The sequence below is a fragment of the Sander lucioperca genome, chromosome 13 (assembly GCF_008315115.2).
Source record: "Sander lucioperca isolate FBNREF2018 chromosome 13, SLUC_FBN_1.2, whole genome shotgun sequence".
NCBI classification, from domain to species: Eukaryota; Metazoa; Chordata; class Actinopteri; order Perciformes; family Percidae; genus Sander; species Sander lucioperca.
This window is the reverse complement of record NC_050185.1, coordinates 10,243,920-10,270,006: the sequence shown is the minus strand read 5'-3', so window position 1 is coordinate 10,270,006 and position 26,087 is coordinate 10,243,920. Positions and strand designations below refer to the sequence as shown.

The window sequence follows — 26,087 nt, the reverse complement described above, 5'->3', positions numbered from 1 at the left end:
CACACACACAATCCCCATCCATGCTAACATACACAGTTTATATAATCTCAAAGCATGCAGAGAATAGGATCACAAAAGCCCCTCAGTGAGATCAGTGTGTTTTTGTGTATTGAACGGTCTTCATTATATAGCTCAGTTATCAGGATACTGTGAATGTTGCTGCTGACAGGTCTGCAGAAATCCTTGGATTGAAAAGAGAAGCACTTTTAACAGCGATTATCTGTCTTTATCAACTCAATCACCTAATTGCACTCTAATTGTCTTGCATAAAAAAAACAGTTAAGATCATTACTGCTTCTTTACAGTGGCTGTTTTGATATTGGCTAAAGGGATTAATAAAATCACTGCAGCGTAAGACTGAGCGACAAATCAGCAACTCTGAAGTCAGCCATGAGGACGTGACTTATGATGATCTTACATGTATTCAGTTCAACAGCATCCTCGGTAAAAATAATGAATTATAAAGCACATTTTAGTTCTGAATCATTTCCCATTTTAATGTTCTGAATAAAGAGATCATCTCGCCGAGAGCAGAGAGCCGCAGGGCTGCTGCATCACCTCTCTGCTTTATTGCACTCTGTTTGATTCACTGGGTAATTCTCAAGTGGTGATTTAGTATGTGGTATCACAGGCACAATTTGACATTCTGTAAGGAAATCACAAAACCTGGCCTGTATTATACGGGTAAAAGACAGTATATTCTACACTGCTCTGTTCTATAAATCTGCCTTTTTTTAAGTAAATATGATGAAAAGACAAACATTTCTGTTCAGATATGATGGTATTTGTTGCATTCAAAGACTTGTTTTTACATTCTCTAACTCAGCATGGTTACAAACTGTTGCAATAATGGAAACAAATCACCTCATTTCCATCTGTAAACTATCTGCTGGTAAATCGGCTTTGAAAATGAGCCAGCCTGGTCTTTCATAACAAATATTTTGCTTCCTACACTGAGACCAACAGATTATCGCAGATAGCCAGTGGACCTAAAACAATTAATAAGAGAGGCTTTGCTTAGGAAGCAAAAGCCAATAAAATGTATTTTTCTGCTTAGCTCTGTCTTTGTTTGGATATCATAAATCAATTACACATATTTACTCATATTAGAATGAGCTATTTCATCTTCTCATGAGCTATTTTGCACATTTGCTCGCTGTGACACTATCCAACACTCAGTAACATTGCTGCTATGTAAGTCTCACATTCATTTCATCCTTGCTAAGCCGTTAAACTTAGTCCTATTGATTCAATGTAACGCACAAACTGATAAATCTCCTGTGTTATTTCTCACAAAAGAGATGCACAAAATGTGGTCTTTGGTGTTTTTTGCCCCCAACGTCTCCTCCCAGGCAGCGCGGCAATGGTTATGTTTAGGGTTAAGGTTAGGGTTAACTGCCTGGAAGGTGAAGTTGGAGGCAAAAAACACCATTGAGCACAAAACGTTGCAGCAAAACCACAATGTGTGATTCCAAAACACAAAGTAAGTCACAATTTACCATAAAATTCCATAACCAGACAAAATAATAAACATGTCTTTTACTCAACTTAAAAAAAACTACAATTATAACTTAAAGAAATACCACCAACGACTCAAATTACTCTTAATCTTTCTCGTACTTTCTCTTGTTGGAAATTCAAAATAATGAGGTGGACTATATAGTTTGGAAAGAGTGTCTTCACCCTGTAGTCTTGCAGTGCTTGTTTGCAGTACTAATGGGCTTGTTGTTATTCCTCCGCACTTAAGCCATGCATTAATTAGCTTCTTTAAGAAAAGCAGGTGTTATTTTCATAACCTATACTGTGTCACTCAGTTCAGTCATGTGAAACAGTAAAAACATGCCCCAACAAGCCTGGCCTGGCAGTGAGTAGAAGAACATAGCCCCGCTGCGCCTTGCTAGAGGCCATACAATTCCGATGCTAACATTTTAGATTAATTATTCAGTGAGGTCCAGGGTAGACTAACACACAAGCACAATAAACAAATCACTGATTGAGTCTTCTTTTGGGGAGTTTGAACCTTGTCCCTTTCGTTGACAACAAGACCATGGACATAAGAACAAATCTCTGAGCTACTACCTAAATAACACTATTTTAATTTGACTGGATATAGAAACAAATATTTGAGAATTCTGGGTTATACAGCATGTAGTCTTTGCCTGTTCTTAGCTAAGTTAGCAACACTATAACATTTATAACATAACTAGATCATGTTGCAATTATGAATCACTAATGAATTACATACTTGATCCATTTTAAGTGGCTGCGCACACAGTTATTAAAGTAAGTATACAAAATGAGATTGGAATTTGGTCTATGACTATGTCATTGACCTCAAAACTGAGATAGGATGAAATATATAAAAAAATGTCTTCATAGGAGAAGTTATAATTCTTAAACACTGTACATTAATACTTAATCATATTCTTATCACTGCATACATAATATAATATATGTGTTATAAACCACTTATTAAATGTTTATATACTGCTTATAAATGCTAAATAAGCTAGCTTTATTATTTCAGCTTGGTTTAAGTTACATTTTTATTGGCTTTTAGATGATCTCTCCAAGACTTGGGGTTATAATAAAAGAGGAACCTATTTTGCAAATTATATTCCCAAATTTTTATTAAGCACCACTATCTTGCCAGGCTATGTCTTCATTGTCACTGGGGCCTTCCAAGCATGTTGGTAGTGGCTTCTTTTTAAATACAGTGAAAGCAAAAGGCAGGATTTGCTGCACATGAACTAAACTGACCCACGGGACAAGACAGACATCTCAGTACATTCACATAGTCAGGCTGAGAACACCTATTTGTTACTGCCACCTCTACTAGCCCTGCTAGTCGTACACTTATGAGTTGACATGGCATTGGGCAGCTTACTGATCGACAAGAGGTAAAGTACAACAGCACCTGGCTGAGCTGCTACACCTGGACAAGGACACTGGGAGAAACAAAATCCAGCTTGGAAGCATTGTCCTAGTGACGGAGCAAACTCAAGCTCTGGGACAGATGGGTTTCTAAAAATAAAGGAAATTTGTTCTGGGAAGGTGACACAGAGGCTGGAGCGAGGTGATTTGTGCAACAGCTAAGGGGAATAAACATTTGCATTTGACACAGATAACTTTGAGAGCTAAGATGGGGTTTACCCTGATGTACAAAATGCTCATGGGACCTCTGAACTCAATGACAGTAGAAACCTCTGTGCAATGAAATAATCCAAACTCTTAGACTCTCCTGAATGGTTGCTTTGATTTAGGATATTTTGATCTAGTCAGTGGAAGAGTATAAAGTCCTATAATAAGTAAGCTCTACTCCTTACCATAAAAAGTCTAGTGTTACGGAGCATCACAATCATATGCAGCGTGCATTGGCTTAGGTTCTGATTTTAGTGGTGGTATTCTGACACAGAAGAGGCAAATGCAGTCAAGGTGCAGTCAGATATGACAGGCAGTCTACATCTGAGTACTCACTGTGATGCTGGGGCCAAACCCAGAGCCAGGCTGAGGGCTAGCAGCACTGATGTAGTTGCCCACAGCTGAATCCTGGCTGCTAGGTCCGTACAGGTCAGCAACAGGCCCTGGACTGTTAGCACCAGGGAAACCTCCGGGCCTTGATGGGTTGGCGCCTGCATACAAACACAACAGGGAGCAGAGCAGCTCAGAAACACTACAACGACCATCAGTACAATTCGTACTTGCTATGAGTCAAAAGGAAGCATTTAAATCAAAAGAACACATTACTGGATTCATGTTTGTCTCGAAGGACTTGCTTATAGTTCATATCACAGATATGTACTGCTTATAGAACTATTGGATTTCATTTGATTTCAACTGACAAAATGGTGCAGGATTCAGGTTTAACATGATTTCAAAGCAGAGCCAAAATTTAAGGGTGAATCCAGTACTATATTCAGAATATATTCTACATGCTGTGTGTATTATGCATAGGAGTAACATTCACTTTGTCTAATCATGCACAACACAAAACAAGCACACTGCTAGTAATATTTCCACCATGCTAATAAACTAGTAAGGTTGCAGTGTCAATGTTGCCATGCATAATGTGAAGGAGTACTTGTAAAAAAAAACATCATTAGCTGTTGAGTAAGAAGAGTAACACAGGATTATTATATTACAGATTTTACATTGAGCTTTTTGAACCCAAACATTTGATGCTACTTTATGCTTTCCTATATGACCTATGATTCATAGATACCGCCAAGAACCTATTAAAAATATTCTCCATAATTTCAGCTGTGTGCTTCAGCTTTTCAGTCTGCTGGTGTAACTTCAGGCATAAAGCAAAATAGGTAGTCAGACATAAGGAGGAGGCATAAGGGGGAAATATAAAAGCTTGACCCGACTTCATGTGCAGGACCAAACTCAGGGGGGATAAAAAAAGAAATACTGTACATGACTTACCACCTTTGCCCTGTGAGTAAGAGCAACTCAGACTAATAAATTGTTTCCAGATGCCTACTAAAGGCGCATAACACTGTCAATGCAGGAAAAAGAAACAGTCTGGGAGAAAAAAAATGCAGTGATCTCTTAACAGCAATCTCCAGTGCTGTCAGCTTCACATAACCCTCCGTCTCACCCTCATTCAAAGACAGACTGTGAAAAAAAAAACTGTATTAAAAAGAAAAATCTTCCGACCACAGAAATATGCTCGATCTCGTGTATATATGAGCTCATGAGCCCTATGATGCCTGAGAGGAAGTCTTTGTAGAACAAGTGAAGAAATATGTAACTGCAGGATACTCAGTGTGTTGATGCACACAGTATACAAACTGTAACATTGTCACCATGTTTAACATATCACTGCTCCATCTATCTAAGCTAGATTACACGTTAGGTTCATTAGAAGCACCTGAAAACATAGTCTAGATATCCGTGTAAAGCACTATAGAAAAATGAAGCCATCTCACAAAACATACATCTAGTGGAGTTGACACTGCTGTTTAACTGAAAGGACTTTAAACAGCGAGCAGCTTGTGCTCTTATCTTGGCTGCACAGCCAGCAGTAGGCTGGCTTATTATATAATTAAGGTTTTTTTCAGTTGAAATGGCAATTCTCATTTCCTACGACTGGTGCTTTTTATTAGGAGTGTGGCTCACCCCTCTCTACTAAAAAGGTATGTATAAAGGCTTTAGGCCGCCCTACACATTATTGTAGGCCCAGTTAATTTTATACAATAAATCTAGTAGGAGGTCCCTGCTCCATCTCTCTTTCAGTTAAGGGGTCCTTGGCTTAAAAAACCTTGAAGACCCCTGGACTAGAGTGTTTCTATTCATTTAGATATGTTTTATACAGAGAATGATAGTGCTAAGTCTTTCCTATGCTTCAATGTTTTGGTACTTGTGAAAGAAAAGACTGGAGAAAAAATCATTTGATGCTAGGAGTGACTTCTGTGTGTGAAGTACTTAAAGAAAAATGGGAGGCCCTGAATGAATACATGGCTAACTATACAGAACACTGTGTGCTGTGTTGCCTGAGTCTTCCAAGTTATATTTGCTTCTTTAAACTCACTTAAATGTAGTACTGAGGTTCAGATGTAGGCACTGTGTACAAGAAAAGCATTTATCAATGAGATTTGCCTTCAAACAGCATATATCCTATTCTCCCTTTCAGGCTAGCAATATGTGTGGCACAATCTTCACCTGTGGACTGAGTACTTTGTAAGGAGCAAGGCTGCACAGTAACGACATGAATGATGATGAATGAAATATGGGTAATATATGACCTATGGCTGGTAATCATCATCATAAGGCACCTAATGTATACATAAAATTCTCCTTATCTACTTACAAACAAAATTCCAAATAAACAGTACCATTGTGTTTCCATTTACTATAATGTGCTCTCTGATTTTCATATCATTAGGGTCAAGGTTGGCTACAAATATAAAGTCTATTTCACAGACAACAAGCACATAAATTGGGTTGCCTCACTCAGGATTTGAATGTGTCCTCTCAGGTGAAAAAAAGTTGTGCTTTACCAACCAAAAAAAACTCAAACAAAAAACAACCACACACCAACAGAGTCCAACAAAGTGACTTACAGCAGCTGTGGCTAAAAAAAACTGAGGTGATTTCTACCATTTCTACTCTTATTTCAACTATAATGTACAATAAATTAGCATGCTACAACCAGGCCTCAACAGAGATACTGGCACTGGTGTGTGTATCTTAGTGATGTAAAATAGTAGTAATCCTCCCCCTGCCATGCAGCTGTGTATGCATTAAAACACTTCACACTGCTTAACAGATCTATACGTATGAAAGCGTATGGTGGACTGTGTCTGTAGTGCTATCACACTTGCACAAGTGTTGTGACAATGATATTAAAACAGCAAGCCTACAAGAAACCCTTCAGAAAATCACATCTGCTGAGCTGTTTCTATACAACCCGTCTGTGGTTTTTGCCATTTGCTGTGCTAAAGTTCATACAGACAGACATTCTGTAGGAAATGCCAACATCTGCCTGGGGCAGCTGGCCAACCTTTTAACCATTAAGGGGAAAGTTGGCCCCTCACTTACACACTCACTTTGTTGTTTTCAATATGTGTTGCTATTATAGTGAAGTTGAGGTAGAGACACAATAGTGAAGGCACTAGACTGAAGGCTATGGCAGGATTCATGCCCAGCAGGGGCATGTGAGTGTCCAGAGACAGGGAACCTAACCGCTGTATGTAGGTCAACACTGTCACCTCCCACATCATATAAAGGCACTCCACTAAACTAAACCTCCTTTACTTACAACTACTTTGGATGAAATAAACATTGGTGGTATGTCATGTCAGTGCAAACATGATCATTAGCATAAAACTATCAGAATAAAAACCATAGATAAAGCATTAATTCTTCAGACTTCTGTCTGCTCTCAAAGAAACAGCATGGATTTATAATAATTGTTAGCATTGCATGCAGATACTGAAATGTCAATGTGCAGTATATTTTACTTTAAAAAGCTATAATTACATAAGGTAGATAAGAGAACAACAGGAAAAAAACACAATGAAAATGTGCTTGTGTTGTCATGGCTGTATTATTCAAAAATGTTGTCTTTTAAGTGTCTAACATCGCACCACATTTCTACTGATTTCCTAGTCAGACTTTCACACACTAATAACGCGAGCAATCATTCTTACACTTAAGATACTTAAAGTGAACACTTAACTCGTTCTTTTGCTGTTCAAAATTCACAGAAACTTGAGCTCTGTTAGAGAGGCCAGTGTACTCTCCGACATCATCAGTAGTTATTTTGTTCACATGCAAATGAAGGATTACATTCTGTATGTGTCTGCCCCTTATGTGCAAGCAGGGGCTGGAACATAACTTCACAAAGAAACAATAAATCTACATTAAACATTAAAAAGGGAGGAAGAACATGCAATGCTATTTTGTCAGCAAGATGTGTTTTTATAGTTTTTTTAAGGGAGGGATTTTTTGGGTTTCTTTAACAGAAGTAAGAGAAAATGTATAAAAAAAAAAAAAGATTAGATCATCTGCATGGAATAATGTCATGAATCAAACTGAAAAGTCCAAAAAGTGGATGAGATAGATGCGCATATACAAACCTGGGTTCTTAAATTGATCCGGGCTGTGTAGGTGCTGGAGGGGGGAGTTGCAGGCGGAGGTGGCATGCTCACTGTGCAGCATCTGAGCCGCTTGGGGCCCCAGGGAGCCATAGTCAGCAAAGGAGCAGGGCCCCCCCCTCTGGTCACTGGGCGTAGAGTAAAACCCATAATCGGGGAGGCCTGGGAGATACAGTATAGGGTGGGGAGGGGAGGGGACTCCATCATTGTGGAAAACAACTTTTTCAATGTCAAAGTCAATGTCCAGATTGTCAAGCATAGCTTGGTGTTGTGTTACACCACTTTTTAGAATACATCCTTGAGTTTTGTCTGCTCTAATTGCCCCGCCTGCCCTCCCTCCCCAACAGCTCCTACAATGTGGCCAGGCCCCCTTGGCATATGGTCCGTGTTTGACACGCTCAGCTGTATCATATACATTAGCTGTACAATTATGGATACATACTGTCTCTCCCTGAGGATGCAATTAAAGCCTTACTCTAAAACCTTGACTTGATTCAAATGGACCAATAACAATAAATACAAAATAAACATTAAGGCCACAACTTTGATATTTTGGCTTTTGTATAATTGACCTGTGTCCTCCATGTTTTTTTGCAATCATTAAGGAGTGAGATAAAACTAAAGAATCATTAAAACACAGGTCAATACATTTCTCATTTCAAACCGACAATTCTTTGGACACACCTGAAGGAAGCTTTTGTCATTTAAATGAAAAGAAACATTGTGTACACCAATCAATAATAATTTGAAGCTTTTTTGTTACCAATAGCAACAGATAAGATTTCTTTTTTGTGAATGAGATACAGACATATGTTTATTGATGGTAGGCATTCTGAAGTGTACTAAGCACCCTAAGCACGTTTCAGATTGGCCTCTTCGAATGATTCTCTCTTTGACACAGATGGGTGGATTATCAACAGTTTAGAAAATGTCTTTCAGCAATAAGTCGTGCTGGCATTTATTGCTTGTCCTCTTAATCTGAGACAAGCTGCTCATAGAAAGAGTGCAATTAAAAGAAACTGCTCCTTCTCACACCTCTTTGATAACAGAGTTAATCTACTCAGAAGGGACTGAGATTGGTGACACCGGCTTTTCCATGCTGGGTTTCCCCTGTTGCGTGTTTGGTTTTTTATTTGGGTCCTGGAGCGAATAGCCATTCAAGCCACTTCACCTCTACCCATTCAGAGTGAGACAGTCCACTTCTGCCAAATGGAATGTAAGCACCAGCCATGTTTCTCTCCGCCGATGCTTTTTAGCACTCTGATCTCACCACTTGTGGGCTGTCGGCCCACTCATCAAATTATAGGCTCCAAATACAGCAGGCTTCCCACGTACGTCACTTAATGCCTGACACATTGAACAAAGCTCAAGATCCAATCATTCCATTTACTTCACTTAGACAAATGTCACAGAACATTGATTGGCCTTGCTAATGAGGAAAACTGGATCAATGGAATAATTATAACGGGGGAAAAAACATTTGACAATAGCACAGTGTTATTGGGAATTCATAAAGAAGCCATTCCAAATATGTCACCAGATCAGAACAGTGTAGAGGCTGGAACCAAACAGAAATTACTTTGCATTTTATAATACTTTTACTATCCTTCAATAATGAACATATTTGCAAAAGTTGCTTTCATATACAATAGTATACAGTTGACCATGAACCCTGTTGTGACAAACGATCAAGAGTCTACTTGGTAAAAGTGAAGTTACAGGTGGATATAAAGGAATTGTTCACTCATGAAAGAGAAGACGTGACGACAGATAATGATAATGATAATAGTTATCATACTGTATTTATTATTTTCATTTTTATTTAGACCAAGCCCCCAAAAATATATGGGTATTAAATCAAAATATTGTCAGCAGCAAATAATTGAAGTGGGTGTCTTTAAAATTGGACAGGGAAGTTTTTCCATTTGAGATAAGGTTCTAATTGTAAGTAACTAACCCACATTAAGCTGGGCATTCGCTGGGCTGCATTTTCCAACACATTTGGGTGTCATTCAAACCAATAACCAAGGTCCCAATGACAAGAAACATCAAGCTAATGTCATTTACTCTTTAAATCTATTAACTACTATATATCGGGCAGCGCAGGTGTTGGTGAGTGGTGATCTCTTAAAAAATTAAGAGATCTTCCTAGATTGTAACATTTATCCAGGTGATGAAATTTGAGACATTTTCAGACACTGCATGCCTTTACATTGTCTGCAGGTGTGGCAGGCTCAGGTAAGAAACTGGCCTTCTCTGCCGGATAGAGGCAGCTGGACAAGAGTACGACTCATGCACAAACATGCGGGCACACATTCTCAAAGCCATATATTTTCATCAGTAGCTATCTGATCTGTTATGCAGGATGAGACTAGGCAGAGTGTGCCCACAGCTGCATTAGCATCACCGATCATATCACTGTGCCTCAGACCTCCCCACTATTAATATTCACACAATCTATCCAGAACAATGGGCCTTTCTTGGACTCCTTTTTTTTTTCCAATGGCCACTAATTGGATGTAATTACTCATCTACAAAACAAATGAGCGTGCTGAGGTTGCCTTGGAGACTAGATCAGGGGACCCAGCAGTGCGAATCGTTCGCAGGGCTTCATTTATACTGGTAATTATCCCTCCTACCCCCACCCTCTTTCCCTTTTGCCCTCAGTGACCAAAGCTGGCTGCGAGGCAATGGAGAGGGGAGTGTCTTGCAGTCATCTGTTACTGACATCATCGGGGTGGCTCTCTTTAAGTGGATAAATGCCCTGTTCTCATTCCCACTTTGCCAGGTGACTGCCTTTAAGGAGGAATCACAAACCTTGAAAGTACTGCTGCTCTTTTTCTCACTAGTTGGAAAATAAAACTAATCACGCTGATGATAAAATATAGCGTCATGCTCCCGGGCTTGTTGGGACTTCAGAATGTGAAAAATATTTTCATAAGTAAGCAAGTGTTCTGCACCAAGTTTGTCATTATCCTCATTTTAAATCCCACAGAAACTCTAAATATTAGCACACACACAATCCGTGATCCAAATGTTAACAAAACAGCAGCCTCACTGCCGGCATAAACTTTGCTCGAACCTGCTAATGTTTGGAAATTGTTAAAGGTTTGCTAAAATCAGTATGTATGCAAACACATCAGTTAAAAAGGCCTTTACTTTTCATGTATATGTCAACTATTTGAGTATATATACATCTACCTGTTATTTCTACAGACAAAAAGCAGGAAATACTGGGAATTGGGAAGTCTAAAAATCTATTAACAGAAGTTATTTTAATTTTGGCAAGGAATCATTTTTCATGCCGTCGCTCCTCCATTTCCCTCGCGGCGCAAGTGGGATTCCTTGGTGGCCATCAAACCACATCACTCTACAGAATATGTCAATAAACCTGACATACTGCTTCTCAAATTAGCTTTGAATTTCAGAGCTACCATAATTAGCTTTTCCATTTTCACCAATGTCATTTAAAAATAGCGTGAAAGAAACTAACAGCTCTTTTGCTGTCTAGCCTTGCTTTCACTTTCCATTTGAAATAATCTTTTCTGAATGAATGGCTGAGTAATTAACAGCACTAGACAGTCTTTTTCAGAGAGCACAGACATTTCATAAATAATACATATTTAATGTCTTGTCATTTTGTGTTCAGAGAAGCTTGGCTAATTAATTTTAACAGATGATTTCTTCTTGCATTTACTCACCCATACTCAGGCCTCTGTTTTTTTTTTTTTTTACTTTTTTTTATGCCTGCTTTTCCCTTTTCTTGCTGCTCTTCCAGTAATGGACAAACTCAACAGAGCTACTGATATATATTTACCTACAACCTTGGTTGGGGGATGAAAGAACGAGGAAATGTGAACACTGAAAACAATGTGCAACAGTGTAGTAAATCAGTGCACACTAATTTGCACACTAAATGATTTCAATGCAGATTTTAACCTGTGGGATCTGGTCTAGATGGGACTGAGAAAGGGCACTCAGTTATCGACAGTCGGCACAGATTATCCTATCGTGAGCAGGCTCAGAGCTGACAGCCCTGGCCTTTTGGCTGAACACATTTTTTCAAACATGTCTAGTCAGGCTTAAGTGGTCTGAAGAAATCTAGGACTCACTACGACTGAAATCAGAGAGTGATACTAGCTACATCTAATGGTCATTCAGATACAAAGGGAAGGACAATATGAATTATGATTTTCAGCAACGCTCACTCAGATATTGTAGGTCTAAAGATTGCCAAATCTTTTTACATCTTACAAATTTAATTTTGGGTCACTTATCTCATAAAACTGTTCAAAATGCTATCATGTATTGAAGTAGGTATGCAAGACGCTATTCAATTTACTTTGCAATCTACATGTAATTACAAATAAGTAATAGTTTGTAATAATGTCACCTCAAAATAAATGTATAATGCAAATGAAACAGAACATGCTGTACTGATTGGGAAGCATACAACACATACTGTATTTCATAACTGCATTTACAGGACTGACTACATAAATACCTTACTCCCATTAAGCCTTCAGTAAGTTTTTTTTGGAGAGTGTGTTATGTATGCAGCCCCTGGAGGGCAGAGTGGTGATGTCCCTAAAGGCCTGTGCCTGTAACCTCGGAGCATCTGCTACCCACAGCTGTGAGAGCCAGTGCTTCGTGGTGGAGGTGCAAAGGGACACTTTGCCCTCCCCGATGTGACACATCTTTCCCTGGGCCTCAGACAAAAACCCAAGCAGGATGGGCTTGGCGTGCCTGCTCGTGTTATTTTGCACCAAATACATGTAAAGAGCCTCTGGCCTCAGTGCTGAGCTCTGCAGATTAGCATCTGGGACAAATGGACCTGAGCTCACCAAGAGCCAGATTGATTAAGACCAGTGCACACAGCCAATCCTGGTCTCCTCTCAGGCACTGCTGAAGATCACAGAGCTTGTTGGGAGGAAATTGATAATGATCTTAATTTGGAAATGTCTGTCACATGAGTTTCCTTCTTTTCATTGGTGAAGAAAAAAGAGGTGAGATGAGTAAAAGAGAGAAAAGAACAAAGAGCAACAACTAACTGAGGGGAAGAATGGGCTTTTGAAAAGCATGAAGACCGCCCTGAGTCCCAATAAAACTGACTGAGACACCTCTGCAATTGATACTGCAGTCCAATTTCTGACCACAGCCAACTCTATTTCAGTTTTGAACACCTGAATAAAGTCAAACATACTGTACATAACAAGTACCCCGACCTCTAAACGCAGCTGAATGGGGCTTTGTGTACACTGCAGGTAGAGCCGAGATCTGACATTTGAGCTTTGCAGAAAGCTCAGAGGGACTCAGGAAAACACTCAACCAGAGTAGACTGGGACCTGTGAAGTTCCCTGGACTGTCAGAACCATCTGCATCACTTGCATTCTTCTCTGTTTTTATCTGACAATGCTATAGCACAGGAGATTTCAGATACGTCTACTTTAAAAGGAAGAAAACTGAATGACAACTAGCCTTCTTTTAAGAATGAGTGAAATTGTGACTGTTTCACTATACATTTATTTAAAGTCTAAATAAAGATTTTCAGTATGCAAATTTATAAGCTAGTTGCTGTTGACATAAATGTCCGAAATTATGTTCACGTATCAACTACCTCTCAGTCTCAGTTAAAGTGGAAAGTTGTGGCTCATTTATGCAGGTTCATCCTTCATATCAACAGCAGAGGTGGATTATACTTGTCCAAAATAGGAGCCCAGGTGCTGGTGCATGCATTAGTCATCTCCAAATTTGCAATTTCCTCCTTGCTGCTTTACTATGCAGATGTTCAGCCCCTCCAACTGATATTAAGTGGCTGCCCTTTGCATTCTCTATTCGGCACCCTGTAGTAGTTCATACGGGGTTCAAATCTGTGATAAAGCCATGTATGGGCCAGCACCTCTCTACCTGCAGGCGATGGTAAACTCTGTGCAGTAGCTAGATGTCTCTGATCTACTTTTTGCCTGGAGCCACAGTCTCTCAAACGTCCTCAAAAACAGGCGTCAAGACTAGTTGTCTTGTTCTTGCTCTTAAGTGTTGCAACATGCTCCTGGTAGAGATCAGGGCAGCAAAATACTACACCATCTTCAAATACAGACTGAAAACCCACCTCTTCAAAAATGATCTGGACTGACACCTCCTCAGATTCAACTTTCACTAAAATAAACATTACCTGTCCTGTCCTAGAAGTAACCACAACTCAGTGTTCCAAATGTGATAACTGGTACTTTTTCCTGCCTTAAAATGGGAAACTCTAAACTTGAACCTGCATTTTTTTTACAGTAAGGAAACTATGTTATTTGTTAGTAAGAAAAGTTATTTAGCAGAATTTAAACAAAATCTACTAGATTACTAATGTACTTACTGCAAGTATAATTTATCAAAGTTTGAAAGATGGTGCAGAGTCTGCGCCTTTAGTAACTTTTCTTGTAGTTCGCTGCAAATGGCAGGCCACAGTGAGAAGTCCAAAATACAACTTGTCATCAGCAGTGGTCTGTCATAGAAAGGTAAGTCAGCATGCTGTCATTTTGTCTGTTGAGCTTTGAGAGTAAGGTGAAAGTGCCCTCTGTCAGGGATGGAAAATGTCTTCCGCATTCACAACACTGTCTGCTGACAAACAAGCCTCACAGCCCACACAAAGGCAATATCTGCACAACTTATTTTAAAGAAACATATACAGTATCTGAATAATACCTGTGGTCCAAGTATAATTTACATATATATATTTAGGGATGTTTAAGAGGTTGATCTTGTTTTTGTTTTTTTACATTTAACTTGTTAGGTTTTGAATGCCACTTTAAGTGACACACCACCACCCCTGCATCCCACCTACTGGGCCACAGTAGACACAGTTAATAATATGTGGTGCTCTATGGGAACTGTAGGTGGAGTCAAAGCACAAAGAATCCACACTTACATCATATATATGGCTTTTCTTTTTTTTTTTTAAAACAAAAACCCTCGTCTGCACTAAAATTAGAGAATTTCGCAAAAAAGGAGAAAATAAACCACTACAATTGCTATTCCTGAGTTGATATTGTGTGCTGCAAATTAAGTTGTAAGATAGGACAGAGATGCAGCAACATCCCCAGACAATACACAGAGAGGAAGGTCAAGCCTAAACAATCTGTGTCCTCTGTTCTGTCTGTGTCTGTATAGAGAGACCACTGAATACATTAATCCATGTAACAGTATGGTATTAGCATAATCTCAAACACTTGAGAAATTATCAATAAATCATTTGTCATTCTGTCAAAAAGCCACAAACCACAGAACGAAAGACTGCACTTGTTATATCATCAAGATGCATTGGTTAAGCATTTCTCTAGAGAACATAACACTTAAATAATGGTAACAATATAACATGATACAGGGGATTTAGGTAACACCCTAGATATATGTTATAACATTCTGTTGTGATAATATTCTTGATTTGCAGACAGATTCTGCCATATACTGAGGGAGCATTGAGATTTCACTGAGTGATGTTTTGCTGCCCCGTGGCTGTTTAAGTACTCTAAAACAAACCCATGATGTCACTGTTTACCACTCTAACCCTCCCCCACCCCCCTCACCCCCTGTTCATAGTCATTTACTTGTCTCCCTTCCATTTGCAGCTGTCAGAATTAAGCTGTACATAATGGTTGCCATCACGTCTCTTGCTTCCTGGCTGCTGCTAACCCCAACCCTCAACATTCCTGCTTCTTAGTGATGTTCATTGCAATTGTTGGGCAAATTGTTTGTTTTTGAAAATGCAAAATCAAATAGCCCCGTGTGAAAGAAAGAGCATCTGATTGGCTTCCAGGGTTGCCTCTGTTGATTTGAATTTAGTGCAAATGAGGACAGGTCGGTTAATTTGTTTGTCTGTATTTGTGTGCACATGTAGGTAGAATGCATACACTACAGCCACTCGTACTGTAGCTGCCTGTGTGTTCATCTTCAGGTATCACAGCACATGACATTAGCAACTGTCTACTGACTTTATATCTGTGAGAAACTGCACAAACCAGACAACATGTGAGTTACAATTAAAACAGATTTTCACAGCTTCAACAAGCTTCCAATAGTAGTCTGATTAGGAAAGATGCTCTTCCCTAAAGCCTAGAGGCTGTGTGTTCACTCAGGGGGAGCTATTATTGACAGCTATTGAATGATCTGAAGTTGTAAGGGTGGAAAAAGCAGGATGTCTAAATGAAGCCAACAAGTCAATCAATGCTGCTGTGTAAGACAGAAGGAAACTTGCTTTCTGGTTTTGGAACAAATCTCTTGGTAAGTCTTCGTCTGTATGTAAATAAGATGTGTGCTGTAATTATGCTTTAAAATGTGTGTATTGGAAGTTGATGTCTAAGGCACTGACTCATCTTTCTATGTGAATTTTTGAACATTTGTATTTAGTCATACACTGTGGCATACAAGTGCTACAGTAGAATAAGATTCAATCGGTGTAGCAACCAGATGGCAAACAATCATTGGTAAAGTGTCAGAGGTTTAAGGTGCTTTGACTCTAAAATGATCAGGACATACCAGATAGATAGAAAAGTACATGAAAAAGTAAAGAAGAGTGGTAGAAAAGAAGAAAACATGCCTGACTTAGCGTGAATGGTTTGACTGCTACTGCTGACATTTCACTATACCTAGGTTTGCTTACCATGGATGGTGATCATAACATATATCAAACGACAAAGAAAACTTCTTAAATGGCATAGACATTATTCTTCTGACAGTCAAATAATTAGACAAAGTATAAATGTATTGCCTAGTTTCCAAACATTTTTTGAACTCCTACTATTTACCAAAATGTTTGATGCCAGGAGATTTCAAGGAAAAATTGAATTGAATTGCTGTAACCTACTTTCAGATTATTGTTCTTATTCATAATCTAAAAGGCATAGTTTGTGTAACCATATGGTTTTAATGACTGATTAAAGTGACTGAGGTGAAGGGCATCTGTATTCATTAGCCAGAGAGGGCGAGGAAACTGTCTATGGACCTTGTGAGGAGGGGATGTCTCCCGCCTGCTACAGCTTCTTCTGAACTGTTGCTGCCAGCCAGAGCACCGTGTTGGACTGTTGAAGCGTCCAGCCTCACAGCTTTTATCCATAATTCCTCGTCTGTTCTCCCTCTTTCCCTTGCTCATGCTTCAGGTAACATCCCATGGACTTGTGGGTATAAACTAACATTGCATGTGCGTTGTTTTGGTAGCTTGAATAAGCAGGGGAAGCAGCCATATGTTTAAGGCCATTAGATCCCAAGCCAAGATTCAGGCCTGCATTTTTATTTTTTTCAATGGTTAAAGCAGTATTTTTTTAAATTTCAATTGCGTGGCGACCGATAAGTTGAAGAAAAGTAAAATGTTACTTTTAAAGATTAAAATAAAGGGTTATTCTTGGGGAAATTTAGTGAAAATTGAAAGAGTTATAAGAGAAACTAACTTAAGTGATTTTGTATATTGTTTTCTTATTTAGTTTAAGTGGTTAAAATATTTGTTAACTTTTAAGTTTTATAGAAATAGAAAAATTCATATATATTATATGTGATTGCAGATTTGAATTAGTAATTATTATTGTTAAACATAAAGTCATGACTTTATTGCCTCACACAGACTGACACTGACTGTTACAAAAATGAATGTAGAGGCGAGCCGGTACCTCTCTGACTTGAGTAGGAATATTCGGTTCCATCATATTGAATGATGCCTCTTATTTTGTTTACCTCCTGTATGTCTGAGTAGTCAACAGGTTCCTATCCTAGAGACGAACAAAGACTTCAGAAAATACAGAGCTTTGAGTCACAGCTGGATAGGTACAGATCAAACTCCAAGGAGGAGCAGTGGGTTAGTGTAGCAAGAGTGTGTTAATGGCACACATTCACGTGAGGTGAAGGTGTGAAAAAACTTCTAACAGGGTTAATTAATAAACTATTAAGTAGTTTGTTGTTTACAAAATGATTTCGACCTAAACTTGCTCCTCATTGACACTGCTGGAATGTGTCCTTCTCAGGCTGTAGCTGATCATTTTTTAAAATATATGTTTTACCCAAGCGAGACTAAAGGAATGAAGCATCATCTGAATTCAATCACCAATTCATCTCTTGAATCAGCCCTCTCACCTAAAAGTTACGTTCCCATACAACTAAACTGCATTCTCAATTATGTTACGAGGGAAACGTATTTTATCCCAGATTACGTTTGTTTTTGACGTACCACAAGTACATTTTTAATCAAAGTCCGCGTTTAAAGTCCATGTACGGAGGTCAGGCTGGATGGATGGGTCACACAAACACGCAGCAGACTGCTGTTCGTGTCCCGTGTGAAACCAAAAACTCAATGTTGACTTATTTTAACTTACATATGTTAATTAACTCACGTCATGTACGTACCGTACTTAAGTTATGCAACAAACTTATTTTGACCCACACCATAATCTTTTCCTAAACTTAAACAAGACGTTTTGTTTCAATTCACGTTAACCACGTGTTTACCGCTAGCGAAAGGCTGCTACAAAGACATGTAATCTGGGATTAAATTTGTTTTCCTTGAAATGTAATTGAGAATGCAGTTTAGTTGTATGGGGTTCTTACAAAGACTACTAAAACACTGAGGGTAAAACCAACCTACACGTACAGGAGACTGGCTTAGATAATAAAACATGGCTGTTGGGCCGACACGGCTTGTGTTTTTTTTTTTGGGGCTTTTTACTGTGTCCTCGAGTATGTGTGTTCATACTGAGTGTTCATCCAGTATGTAGGGTGTAGTGTGGAGCTTAAAGTTGGGTAATTTTTGGAAGTTCATGGTTAAATGGACTGTGTTTAATGAGACATTGAGCTGCACTTTAAAATTGTCATGAGTGTCTTTTCAGAGGTTTTATCATTTTGGAAACTGTGATTGCTGGCAACTTTCTTGAGACACTCGGTACACGTGTCAGTGCTGTGTCGTGTCTGTAAAGCTTAGTTAAGTGTCTTCTGCAGAATGAATGTTGTATAGGAGCTGTAAAGCTTTTTAAGTAAGCTGTATTTTCTACCTAAATGGCTTAACAGACATTTAATAGAGGTTAGGTATTTTGGAAACTGATATTACACAGATTGAAGGGTCAAATTGTATTTTTTATGGAGGGAACAACAAGTTTTTTCTTTCATGTTTTAGAAGATGTTAACCTCCGATTTGGTGTACTATGTTTACATGTTTAAGTTTAAATGTATTATGTTGTGTTACAGAAGGTTGGTGCAACTAACATTTGGTTATTAAACATAAACAATTGAATGTTAACATTATATTTGTTTATCAATAAGATTTTATTTTTCACATGCTGACTTTAATAATGTCAGTTGAACTCATTTTCTTGACTTTTCCCATGTAGGCTCTACTCATCTATTTTTAGTGTTAGTTACAGTTACTGTATATTATTGAGTTTTCCCTACTCATTCACTAAACTTACAAAAATATTTGGAAAAATGATGCCTCCATTGTTTTTTAATCAGATCAAGAATCAAAGCAGCAGTTTTACAGTGTAAGAACAATGTTGGATTAAAACTCTACTGTGTGTGTGTACGATGCTGTCAGTCTAAACCCAAATTGTTGCCGAGTGTGTGCACGGGGGCTCGGGGGACTATGTCTATGGGGAGAAGCAGAGCAGGAGAAGTTGGAGAGAGCAGCAGCCACACAGAACATGGACAGAGCGTTTACCTGGCCCTGTGCTCTGTGGGTACGCCAAGTAGCCGCCTCTTCCACGGGCCCCCCTACCTGAGCCACGCGCTGCTGCTACCGCCGCTGCCGCCACCGGTCCGTATGCCGTCGCTGGGAAGCCTGCAGGCACATACACACACATACACACACTCATCACTTCTTGCACATGGATGAGTACGTCCCAGAGCTACAGGAGAATGTTGATACCAGCACTGAGCAACAGGATAAAACTATAGCTGTCAGAGACAGGGGCTCATGTCAGGGCGACATCTATCAGCAGACGCTTACTGAAACCACTGTGATATTCAAAACCCTGCAGATCCACTGATCCATACGCAGAAACAGAAAGATAGCCATGAGCAACTTACTGAATATCTTGTTAAAATAAAAAAACCTGTGCAGCTTCAATATACTTGTCATGATCATCATGAGGCAAATGATATTAAAACCATAGAACAAAAGCATTCATTTTTGATCATTATATTATCAATCATTATATTATCATTTAAAACTTCCTAAACAGTAGACAAACATTATTCATTCAATATTCATAATAAGTACTATAAAATCATATTCTCTCAAAGAAAATATCTATTCGACTGAAAAGGTGCAAATTCTTATTCATCCACAAAACTGTAGTAAACTGACTTTAGCAATCCACTAAGTCTCTGATTATATTAGTGAAAGCATTTGGCTCTCGGGGGTGTTTATGTCACATGCTTTGGATGAAAGATTACAGCCACTTCTGAGCTGCACAGACATGGGCATAATAGCCCTACCTCTAGGGACCATCCCTGCATTTTGTCCGGGAGTGCTCCCAATTACTGTGGGTTCTATGGAATCAGAATCATCCACTGTAATGCAAGAGGCAACGTATTCCACATTGTTTTAGTTGGGCTATTCAGGTAGAAGATAAACAGTAGAAAGAATTCTCACAATCAAATGGAGACATCTGTTGGATGATTTGTCATTCAGAAGACTTCAATCTGTTAGCTTATGTGAAGACTTGTCTCTTGTGCTTGTTTCTTTTTACGTTTAAAAAAAAAAGGTACTCCATCGGTGAGAGTTGTGAAGCTTTACGCTTTAAAAGCATTCATAACTCTGTCCAAATTGTCAGTTTATGATACACTAATAACTGAACGGCCTTAATAACATGCAAATATAAATCCACTTCTTTAGGGTCTGATTATTCCAACAAATATCAGCCTAATAATCAGTCTGTAATTAAGCCAACGCAGTATCTGGGAATTGTAATTACAGTGTTGGCCTTAATGAACACAGTAGCTGGAGGTGGCTGACAGAGGCTAGTCCATGCCCAGGGCCCAGGCTCCTCTCTCAGCACAGGAATGGGATGTCATTAGTGGTGGTGATGAGATTCCTCACTCTGGGCTCAACACCGTCTATGCCTAATCAGCCTCCTAAAATTATCTCCACAGGAAATGCTTTCCTCACTAGCAAAAAAATGATCTCCAAATTCCCTCAAATGGAGTATTTTCTTGATTTCTCTTTCAGCTGAATGCGCGTGCATGTGTGTCTTTCTTTTATGTTTTGACCATATTCTGGAGACTGTGGTTTAGACATTACAAAATGGCACAGGACAGCTCAGAGGATTATTTTTTGAATGCTGTGCAGGTGAGAGGAGCACCGGTGGGTGACCTATTTTCCGAGTCAGCCTTGTACTGCTATTCCACCAAGAGGGGCTCGCACAAAAGACTGATGAGAGGGAGGGAGGGGGAGGAGGTGACAGGGCAGGGTCAGATGAGCCGCAGCCAAAGAGAAAAACACATAGCTTTTCATCAGACGGCTGAGAAGGAGGTAATTCACAACTCTGTCGACACAATGTGACCATGGGTGTGTGTGTTGAGTGTGAGATGCCAGGCAGACAGGTGAAGAAGAGAAAAAAATGGCACTTTTCCCCCCAACTATCTAACAGCTCAGGAGAGAATAACGGACTGAGGCGGCATAGCGACAGGGGACAAGGAATACAAAAAAGACGACAAAAGGCAACTAAAATCAGCCACACTTTTGCTACTGCTGCCGCACCACACCAGGAACTGATTTCTACAGCTCAAATGATATTCTCCGCCTCTTTTCACAAAAATACAAATCAACTCTGATACTATGCTAATGATGGCCATGCACCCCTGCATTTCCACTTACAGTGTCCCCATGGTTGCTCCTCGGAACAGTGTTTCATGCAGCAGTCTCCACCTCTTTTTCCTTCTCTCTCTCTCTCCTTTCCTAAGTGCTGAATCTATCTTCCCCTCGCTGCCATTGTCATGACACCCCCAACAGACCCATTGGCTTGGAAGTTAGTTGCGGGCAAAGTTGTGGTGAGAGATTAACTTTGCAGGATTAGGTGGGTTAATTAATAGATGGCTGCTGCTCATTGTTTTGTGCTCACGCTGTAAGAAGCCACCCAAGAGAAGCGCTGCAGCATTAAATCAATTTCATGGCCCTTTTATTACTGAGGAGATAAAGCCAATATTTAGCTTTCAATTCTTCACAATTATTGGGCCCCTGATTTGCCACTTGAGTGGCTGCGCTTGGCTGGGGACAAGGACACATCTGTTTATGAGCTGTGGAGGCCCGGGGGCCTTGGTGTCCGTACTCCAGGGAACTGTCCTCAGCTTTCTCTCCTCAAGCCTGTAGCACAATTCAGCCTTCTTCAAGATTGCACATGGAAAGGAAGAAAGATAAGACCTAAAGAAAGATGAGGACTGTCAAAAATCTAATCGACATTTCATCCTCTCTCCAAGCAAAATAATTTCTCAACACAAACATTTTCAACAGAATTTCATAAAACAGATTTATATTCACAACAAAAACAGTTGTTTTAGTAAACAGTCCCTATTCAAAGCTGACTTTGTATTCTATGTCCTTACAACTCTGACATTAACTTCTTCTATTCTTCCATCCAACTCCATTGTTTCAAAAATATTGACCAACATTTAGAAATTGATGCAACTGTTACCCCTTATGTGTCCATATCCTTCCCAACCTAAAATCAACTTTCAGCTAAAGCAACTTGCCAAGCAGAATGTCATGTCCAATTGATGGTATTGTCAGTTCTGTGCTGAAGGAGCACAATGTGCATCCAGAGCACATACAGTAAGGCTCTATTTTCATGACAGTGCATAGCACATACCTGCACTTTATGCCTGTAAATAGTATTTTTCATGGGTGCACACCGGCTCTTTTCTATCTGCACCTGTATTTTGTGAGTCTCTGTGAACTTGACTGTACTGAAGTAGAAGGCAAGTCACAGTAGGGGGAGTTTCACAGTGATCAAACAGCACAGTGCAATTTTTGTGTCAAGGTTTCTTGGGATTTTTGCTTGCTCCGACTGCTTGCATAGGCCAGGTCAAAAGCTTTGTTTTTCTATTATAAAACTGCCAAAGCACTTTGCTGAATATAATACTGATTTTAAAATAGATCAAAATTAGGTGATGGGATTGGTCAAATTAATTCTAGCCCCCCATTATGACCACATATGATGTATTCCTTCTGATGTCACCATGTTTTTAAGCTGCTCTGCGGTTGCAATGCATGGTTTTAACAACAGAATTAGCAAAATTCAGTCACCATGTCCTGAGATACCCATACTGGGCCTCACATTGCCTGCCTTTGTACTCTGTGTCAATTACTCATCAGAGTATGTGTACTGTACTCAACCCTCGACAGGAGGAAGGTGAATTTTGTCATATGATCTAAACTTTTGCTAATAAACTCCTAACATTTTTGACATTACCTCTGATTTTTCTTCTGATGCACTTTTTCTGATACATTTCTGTAGATCCTTTTTTGCCATACTGCCTTTCTAGCCACTTTCTGATCCTATTACTCAGAAAACGTCATGATGAAAAGTTGTTGCATTATGCATCAATAAGGTGCTATTTATGTCCTACCAGTCTGACAACAGCTTGACTGATGTTAATGTAATCTGTACTGTTCTTTGGCCCAAAACTGCCAGCAGCAGCTCCCCCGTCATTGACAAAGGAGCTCCATCAGTCACAGAGCACTCCGCTCATTTCTGCTATAAGAAGAACTGTCAACTCTCTAATGCACAGGAGGAGCTCAGGGACAGCTGATATGTGTGGCCCTATGGATGAAGTAGCCTATGCTCACATTTTAATATCTATCTGAAACATAAAACTAATAGGGCCGTAATGTAGCACAACACTAACACATCATGTTTAGTGGTGATCTCAAATGGTGTTAAGTAAGCAACAGAACATTACACACACATTTGGAAAGTGTGAATAATGTGTAGCATCGACATTTTACTTTACCAAGATGTTTAGCTTAACATTATACCAAACTAGCAAATAAAATTACTTCAAACGAGGAGGACATTCCCAGACATGCTTAATAAATCTAGCGTAGGAGTGCACTTAACCAGGGTTAGCTTGCTGGCTAACAGAGTTTTCATGCTATGCTGGTTAACACAGTAGCTTGGTTTGGGAAAGAGGCTTGCGAACAAGCCTTTCAGCCTGAAGCGAGTCGGTTTTGGGGCCAGACAGAAGGAGTGAGACGGATGAACAGTAAAGTGCAGAGAGGAGTGAGACAGATGAACAGAGAAGGACAGCAGCTACATCAGTAGAAAACGAAGACAAAGAGAAGAAAGCTCAAAGGGAATGAGAAAATGAGGGAGAAATAAAGGCAGGACACAGGTGTCTTATTCATTCTCATGGAATTCTGTTAGGTATTTTAGACACAAAAAATATTTCTAGAGATGAGACTATACTTAATATATAAGTATAGTCTCTATATATATAATATACTTAAGAGCATCACCTGTTATAAATTGCTTTTATTCTACACCACTCAATCTACGTTAGGTGTCGTATGGTACTCTTACACAGGACAATGGGCCTCACTCACCAACCGTTCTTACAAAGAAATGTGTTCTTAAACCCCGCTTACGCACTTTTTACGACGATTCTGACATTCACTAATGTTTTCTTATCTTGGATTTGTTCTTAGCTAAGAACAAAATCTACAACACTCAAGAGCACTCTTACACACATTTGAGTGAGGACAATTTGCTCCAAATAATTGGTTACTTCATTTTATTTAATTCTACAGTTGTTTACAATGATAGTATTGTACTGTAATGTATTTCTGGTCATTTGTTGAAAAAAAAAATCATAGTATGCAAAGAAACACTAACACTGCAATTTACATCAGCAATTAAACTGAATAAATCCTGCGTTACTTGGTGATTGATCGCGCTATTTATAGGGCCACAATGGAGTGGTTTTTACTTTGTTACATTTTGCAGCAATTATCTATACTTTCTACTCCACTACATTTCTACAATGTTCCGTTACATTTTACCACTGCCAAAACGTCTTCCTGACCGTCACACGTTTGTCTCACCAGTGAAGTTTGGTTGCCAGAGATATATGGGGCACCGCTGATCCTTGCTTCCAAGCCGGCTCCGGTGCTCCAGAGCCCGGGCGCAGCGCCGCTGACCCTCGGTAATACAGCCTCCAGTAAAAGTGAAAATTAAAATGTTTGTTTTTTATTATTCCCGTTTTTAAATCATAGTTGCCTCTCCACAGCGTCGTTTACTCCTCCGCCAGGCAGCGTAAGACGCGTTCATATCTTATTTATTTGGCTGGACCTCTTCACATCTCCCCATTTTTGCTGCTTCACACACTTTATTTGCTTACTTGCATGGTTAAAGAAAATGAAACCGCCTTAAAATACAACAATGAATAAAACCAACCGCATTCCAATTCTAACAACATATTTCCGTTTTATGCTGGTTAGGATATGAACTTCTTTTAAAAGCCAGCTGGCCTTGTTTGTGGTAGTGGAGATCTTCTACTTTTACTAAAGTAAATATGTCTCTGGTTATTTGTACTTTTACTTAAGTACTGAGATTCAGTACTTCCTCAACCACTGCAATGTACAAGTCATCTGTGACAATTATCTCTTGAACGCAGTCTCCCGCTTCCCAGGAGGTGCACAGGAAATGTCATGTCCTTATATGGGAATTTGCGGGGCGTTTTCTTATGCTAATTAGGAACAACTGCAGGCGTGGGATTCATCAATCCTAAGAACACAGGTGCGAACAATTCTGCTGTTTAAGAACACGTCATGAATCCGACGTAGACTTTTCTTAAGGACTTTCTTAAGAAAATATTTAAGAGAAAACTTTTGTGAAAACTAAAGAAATAGTATAAAAATAATCTACATTCCTCACAGCAGATCTATACAGAAATATGGCGATGTTAAAATACTCCTCTAAAACTCTTACAGTACTTTAACTGTTTCACTATTATGTAAAAGTGAAGTAACAGTAAAAAAAACTAGCTATAGATGCTATAAAAACAAAGTATTCTAAGAATGATCCCCCTGAGAGTGTTAAATTATTTAAATTTTGTACAATAGCAGGCCTGGTGGAATTACACTAAGTGTAGTTAGGGCTGGGTGATAGAATAGAATAGAATAAATCTTCAATGTCCACCAAGGTGGAAATTTTTCTTTATGGCCAAAATCTTCTATACCGATATAGGTCATTTCATTTCACACGATAGATATCACAATATAGCATGTTTTCTGGTAATTCAATAAACAAATAGTCTATATGAAATTACCACAAGATAAAGGCTATTTTTGTTTACTGAGTGAATTATATACTTGACAAATGAAAAGTACTGAGTATTTTCTTATTTTATTAAGAACTTGAGTGCAAAATGAACTAAAAGTGGTCAGAAAAAAGGATCAGAACCATAGACTGTAAAAATAAGATCAGAACTTAAAGTGTCATCCAAATGACGCAAATATGTGGT

The 26,087-nt window shown here is 39.1% G+C and overlaps 1 protein-coding gene across 19 annotated transcripts in view; it reads right to left on the bottom strand.

Moving 5' to 3' along the window:
* Nucleotides 1-26,087, bottom strand: part of LOC116064801 (RNA-binding protein Musashi homolog 2) — a 249,196-nt gene that overhangs the window by 7,302 nt on the left and 215,807 nt on the right. For 6 of the 19 annotated variants that reach the window (XR_004108610.2, XR_004108609.2, XM_031320064.2 and 3 more), the window contains exons 11-13: nucleotides 19,285-19,404; nucleotides 7,587-7,766; nucleotides 3,478-3,632 (exon numbers count right to left, since the gene is read on the bottom strand). Coding sequence is in view for 16 of the 19 variants with exons in the window: in XM_031320064.2 (XP_031175924.1) it covers nucleotides 3,478-3,632; nucleotides 7,587-7,766; nucleotides 19,285-19,404 (455 nt within the window). In the remaining 3 variants the exon portion in view is untranslated. The remainder of the gene's footprint in view (nucleotides 1-3,477; nucleotides 3,633-7,586; nucleotides 7,767-19,284; nucleotides 19,405-26,087) is intronic. The other 13 variants (XR_004899210.1, XM_031320071.2, XM_036008984.1 and 10 more) reach the window with 5 other exon arrangements.